The 6,430-nt window shown below is 40.3% G+C and overlaps 1 protein-coding gene across 1 annotated transcript; it reads right to left on the bottom strand.

Annotated features, from left to right (window-relative positions):
* Positions 1-289: 289 nt before the first annotated feature.
* On the bottom strand, positions 290-6,224 carry LOC118850655 (trypsin-like). Its single transcript, XM_036760219.1, has 4 exons — positions 6,185-6,224; positions 3,199-3,358; positions 1,179-1,614; positions 290-439 (listed from the first exon to the last, which is right to left on the bottom strand). Exons 1-4 carry the CDS (start codon positions 6,222-6,224, stop codon positions 290-292), a joined length of 786 nt encoding a protein of 261 aa, XP_036616114.1.
* Between the last annotated feature and the right edge of the window lie 206 nt (positions 6,225-6,430).

Genomic DNA, 6,430 nt, shown 5'->3' with positions numbered 1-6,430 from the left:
CATATGTGTATCTATCTATCTATCCATAAAGTCCGTGTGCAATTTAAAGTTAAAACGATGTACAGTTACATGTGTGTATGTATACACATGTTTGTACATGTATGTATATATATGTATTTATGCATGTGTGTATGTATATATGTCAAGACTACACTCAGAGAGGTTATATGATATTTAAAAAAAAATTTAAAGTCATTTTCAAGGCCTGGAATTACAATGGAAATTGTTGCATCTCCTTTCCAGTGCTAGAAGAAGGAGGTAGTCAAGGAAGCGAAGTAGGGAAAAGACCTTAGTTGTCAGCAATGGTCTTTTCAATCCAATCCACATAGTTGCAGACCTTGGTGTAGACACCAGGATTCCCTTTCTTGGCACAGCCAATGCCCCACGAAACGATGCCTTGGAGTTGACCTTCACAGACCACAGGACCTCCTGAATCACCCTGGAATACAATGGAAAAGAAGCTCAAAGTTTTCTTTCAGCCTTGAGGGGATAGAGTTCACAGCCAGACATGTTATTCCTTTCATGTTTCCTCTCCCTAGCATGTGTGCCCATAGAGAACTCAGCAGAGATAAAAGGGTTGAGGGAAGGTAGGCTCTTATGTCATTCTTTTTGTCCCAGTATTTTTCTGGAGGTATTGCCTACACAATCTCTAAGATGCCCACGTTGAAGAGACCCTTTTTGTTGTTGTTTTTAAGTAGTTTCAGTCATGTCTGACTTTCTGTGACCCCATTTGGGGTTTTCTTGGCAAAGATACTGGAGTGTTTGCCATTTCCTTCTCCAGTTCATGTTATAGGAAAGGAAAGTGAAGCAAACAGGGTTGAGTGACTTGCCCAAGGTCACACAGCTAGTAAGTGTATAAGGCTGGATTTGAACTCAGGTCCTCCTGATTTCAGGGCTGGCAATTTATTCACTGCACCATCCAGCTGCCCTGAAGAGACACACATACACACATTTCTGTATTTCTATTTCTCTTCACCATGAAATCGTTTCAGAGGGAACATTATTAGTTCCTCTCTGTCCCCACCTCCAGGAGAGCTTTCCATCCTGTCATTTAGCTTCATCTTCAGAGGGCCCCAGCTGGGATATGGCTTCTTGCTGGCTTATGGTAGGAGAAATATAGAGAAGAGAAAGAATGGGATTAATGGGATAAGAATGGGAGGTGGGGAGAGGGCACTGACCTGGCAGGTATCCTTTTTACCTTCCATAAATCCCAGGCAGATCATATTTCTGGTGATCTTACCAGGGTAGGCATCTTGGCAGGTATTGTCAGAGAGCACAGGAGCATTCAAGCACTGGAGGATGTTGGGAGACTTGGCTCTTGGGAAGAGGTTCTGTGGTACTAATTCAGCAAGCCACTCCCAGAGACTGATCTGAGTTTTGCCCCAGCCAGAGATGAGGCAGTTAGTGCCAGCAGCCACACAGGAAGTGGGCAGGGGGATTGTAGACACATGAGAGTTGAGGGTGGCAGACTTAGTCAGTTTAATCAGCATAATGTCATGGTTGGTATCCCCATCATTGTAGCTGGGGTGGCGGATCACCTTAGCAGAGTTGATGATTTGCTCAGTGCCCTCAAGGGCATCAAGGTTGTAGGTGCCCAAGATCACCTGCATTTGGCTGGATAAGTTAAAAAAAAGAACATCCCTAAGCAAACTGATTCCTGTTCTTTTCCTCCAGTTCTTTGAACAGAAAACCCACTATGCCTTGTAATTCCCTCCCTAACCCCCTCAGAAGCAGGAGCATGGATTCTACAGATAGTCACATCAAAGATTGTGAAACCAACATTGTCCCATCCTGACATTACTGCTTCCCATAGACAGTGCCATATCAGAGTGCATAAGGGGGGCATTTTGTCCTAGGGAGTGGAAAAAGAAGAGAGATTCAAGGGTATTTATTTATCATTTACCATTTTCCCTATTGTTAGGGTTATTTTAGGTACAGGAGATGGGGGAGGAGTTGGAGGAGTCTTAAGATGTAATTGAAGGGCTATCATCAGGAGAGTAGGTTCCCCTTCGTTCTTGGAAATTTTACCCTGGAAATTTTGGACTGAGGAGATCATTTGGTGGGTCATCAGGGATAGCCCTCCTTTAATTATAGTGAGATGTTCTCTCCCCTTCCCCACTTTCAGCGCTAATTAATAGTCATTTGCAAAGCTCTCTCTCCACCAAACAACCTAACTTGTTACTAACCCTGATTACAATCCTTTTCCATTCCTCCTCCAGGATATCCCATGTTTTCAATCCTCTGTGAGATCATACAGGGTGACCAGGTTTTGGAAATTCACTCCCCAAAGTTCTACTCCCCTCCAAGCCAGGGCAACCCCTAAGTTTCATGACTAAGATAAATAAAGGTATTAGAGTACTTCGTTTCAGTTCTCCATATCCCCATTCACTGGGGAGCTTCAAGGGTAATCTCTGGACAATTACCCAAGACTCCAAAAATCCTAGTGGGCACTAAATTTGAAAGGCCAATGAAGATAGAGAAAGAGCTAAAGAATGAAGGGTTGCATTGGTTAATTCTTTCATCTTGGGGGGTGGCTGAGTCTGTATATCTACCATAGGGGTACTTGGCATAGTAGATAGTGGGTCAGCTTTGAGGATAGGAAGACCTGTCTATGTGATCTTGGACAAATCACTTAACTCTCAGAATTCTAGGCGACTTTCTAAGATTGTAAGTTTCAGAAAAGTGCTGACTTTGGTCGAGGGAATTACCTTACCTGTGAGTTCCCTATACCAATCAAAATCACAGGCCAAGTCCCTATCCTACTTTTTAAAGACTTCTTTTCCTATCCCTGTTTCTGACTCCCTCTGGGCTTTAAAACCATGGTCCTGCTGGGCACCTTGACCCTGTTTTTCATTTCCTTTTTATGTGTTGTCTTTGCAGTCTTCCCCATTAGTCTGTATGCTCCTTGAAAGGAAGAACTGTCTTTCTTTATGGACGTATTTATATCCTCAGCCCTTAGCTCAGTGCTTGGCACGTAGTAAGTGACTAATAAAATCCTATAGATTTCCACTCTCTTGTTTAGACTAACTTTAATCTCAGATCCCTTCCTTGTCTGTGTACATACTACAGTTTTGAGAGACAAGTACTTGCGGTATATTATCCTCTCCCATCTGGGAATCCTTGGTAATCAATCTAGAGTAAGCTCTGCGGAGTTCTAGTAACTCAATTTGTTTTAGGGAGTGATTATGAGTCACTTACAAATTGTAGCAGTGAGCAGCTGAAAGTACCCACTGGTCACTAATGAGGGAACCACCACACATTGAGTCGTCCGTAGCTATATACACGTGGTAGGTTACTGAGTTCCTCGCACAGTTCTTTCCTCCTATGATTCTTTCAACATTTTTACTGGGGAAGGCAACTGAGGGGGAAAAGAAATAGGAATTACTGGTTAAATAAAGATCCCTTGAAATGTTAACTCTTCTACAATGCCTTTCAAGGTTAAGCAGAGAAAAACTTTGCCCTATATAATTGGGACATCAGTGTTCTATGGCCATTTTTCTCAGTGTCTCAATTATATACTTATCTATTCTTCACACCCATGGTATACACATGGCATGTGTTCAACTGCCCATTCATATTTAGGATTTAGATCAGGTCCACTAATAGTATTATAAGTACATACCAGTGGCTATTCTGAATTATTGCTCCCAGGGTTGAGCTGAGTAGACACAATACCCGTTTGCAGAACACCCTTGGTAACCTCTAGGTTAAGTAACCTTTAGGTTACCTAAGTCTTTAGGTTTAGAATGTTTGGAAAAGCAACTTAAACTTGAAAGAATTTCTCTATCCCTGAATTTGGAGGTCATGCAAATATATTCTTTTCTAAAAAAAATTTAATATTTTATTTTTCCCCAATTAAATCTAAAATCAACTTTAACATTCTTTTTTGTCTTTCAAATTTGGGGTTTTAAATTATCTCCCTCACTCCCTTCCCTCCCCCCTCATTGATAAGGCAAGCAATTTGACATAGGTTATGCATGTGTAGTCATGTAAAACACATTTCCATGTAAGTCATGCTGTGAAAGAACACACAAACCCAAAAAAAAACTCTAAAGAAAAAATGAGCTTCAATCTCATACAAATATATTCTTAAAAGATTTTGGATGACAGTGGTGGTGGGCTGTGGCAATGATATTAGGTAATTATTCCAGAGCAAAGAAGGGAAGGTAGGTCATCAGGGATAGGGAAGTTTCAGCCAACTACCACAGAATGTCACAACATTGAAACTCTGGTTGTCAATTTTCCAATCTTGTCAGTGGCACATAGCCTTCACAGATTGTTTCTCTAGATTTCTCCCAGCCCATCCTTTTTCCTATAGGCTTTTATCTGCCCAGCACTGTAACCCATCTTCCCTTCATTGTTCTGGAATAATTGCCTAATGTCATTGCCGTTGCCCACCACCATCATCCAAAATCTTTTAAGAATGTATTTGTATGACCTCCAAATTCAGGGATAAAAGGAAATTTTTTTCAAGTTTAAGTTGTTTTTCCAAACAATCTAAACAATTTGTCCCAAACTATGATGTCACAGTGATCTGGAAAATGCAAAAAAGAAACAAGAATGATGGTACCAAAAGATTTTGCTCTTCTTACACCTTCCTAAAAGTTCAGGAGTATGGTCTCACTCTTCCCTCAAGGTCCCTCCTGGCATATGTTTCTTCCCCCTAAAATATGGGCCCTGTTCTATTACTTAAAAAATTATCCATTGTTGGTTTTGAAATCTTCTGGGGTCTAACCAGATGTACTGATGGCTTCTGTCCAGTAATGGTGTTAATTCCCAGCTCTGCGGATATAAAACGGTAATCATCACCCTATTGTCTCTCTGGAAATTATGTTGATTTTACTTGATGATACTATATGGACAAAGAGATTGTAAACCTTTATCTATCACTCTTATTTAATTTTATTTTTAAAGGAGGGAATTTTATTTCTCCAAAATCCTCAGACCTGAGCTAAAGTACACTTCAGAAGAGTAAGATTATATTTGCTCAGGGAACCACCTATAAACTCTGTCCAACTAACTGGGAAAGGCTTTATGTACAGATCTATCAACAATATTCTATGTTTGTTTTCCGTGATCCAGCCTAGTAATCTTCAGAGGTCATACACAGGTTGGTTACAGGGTGATGATGAGGGGTTTTTGGCCCCAAGAATTCTCACAGACTATCCATTGGGACACAGATGGAGTGAGACCTAGGTTAGTGGAGGGAAGAGAACTCGCACATACATAAGTTCTAGCATCCTTGAAGTATTGATATATACTAATTCATCTTATATTGGAGCTAAGGAAAGGGTAGTAGAAACCTAAATCTTTAAATGGCCAAGGCAGACTTCTAATTTTGAAAGGTGAGTCAACTTAGAATTTTATGTTCCAGGCAAACTAGACCATTACCTTTTTCTTGAAGTTGACATGCCATCTATTCCCCTTTATGTTTTATAGCAAGCCATTCCTCAGGCTAAAAAGATACTCCTGCCCCACTCTCACTTTTCAGATTCTTTCTCTTCCTTCAAGGCTCATTTCAAGTGCCATCTACATGAACTCTTCCCCAATTTCCCTGTTTGAAAGTGATCTTTCATTCCCCCCACCCATTACATCCTATTTTTTATGGTGCTTATCTCTGTGCATATTATATCCTTCTCTCTTTACAACTTTTTCCCCACCCCCGTACCTGGTACCCTTCAAGTGACTGTAATTTTCTTGAAGGTGAGGATTATCTTATTTGTTTTTTATCTTTGATCTCCACCTCCTAACATGGTTCCTAGCACATAAGTGGCATTTGATAAGTATATAGTGTTTATTTTTAAATGACCCCAAATATGCAAAAAGGACAAGATATGAGTTCTCCCTTCCTTTAATGTCTTCTTCAGCTGTTAAAGTCTTTCTGTTCATTACTGTTGGTTCAAGTTCTTTGCACTTCCTAAAGCCCTTTCCAATGACACTAGATTACATTTGTCTTTCTTTCTCTGAATACCCACAACCCAGAGTTTATACCATAGAATTCAACATCATTATATGATGTATTGTTTGCTACTATTTCCTCATGTTAATCTAGTTCCCTCAACTCAGTTGCAAGCTTCTTGAAAGCCAGAACCATGCTGTATACTTCTTTGCATTCCATATAGTCACTAGAATAATGATAGGACTCAAAAAATACTTGTTCACTGAATGAACAAGAGTGACTTACCAGCAGTTCCTAGGACAAAAAGGAAGACAAGGGCCTTCATAGCGATTCTAGGGATCCAAACACACTGGTATAACCCCAAGTTCTCTCTCACTCACTCCTTTTAACCCTTTCCACTTGGCACCAAATGCTGCTGAGGAATAAAAATATTGATTCAGCAACTCATTCACAATTCCAAATTTAGTTTTTGACTGGCCAGGATGGAAGAAACTACAGTTTAGTATTAGTCATCCAGTGTCCTTTCTATTG

This window comes from Trichosurus vulpecula, chromosome 5 (assembly GCF_011100635.1).
Source record: "Trichosurus vulpecula isolate mTriVul1 chromosome 5, mTriVul1.pri, whole genome shotgun sequence".
Lineage (NCBI taxonomy): Eukaryota > Metazoa > Chordata > Mammalia > Diprotodontia > Phalangeridae > Trichosurus > Trichosurus vulpecula.
This window is presented reverse-complemented; position numbering and strand designations above follow the sequence as displayed.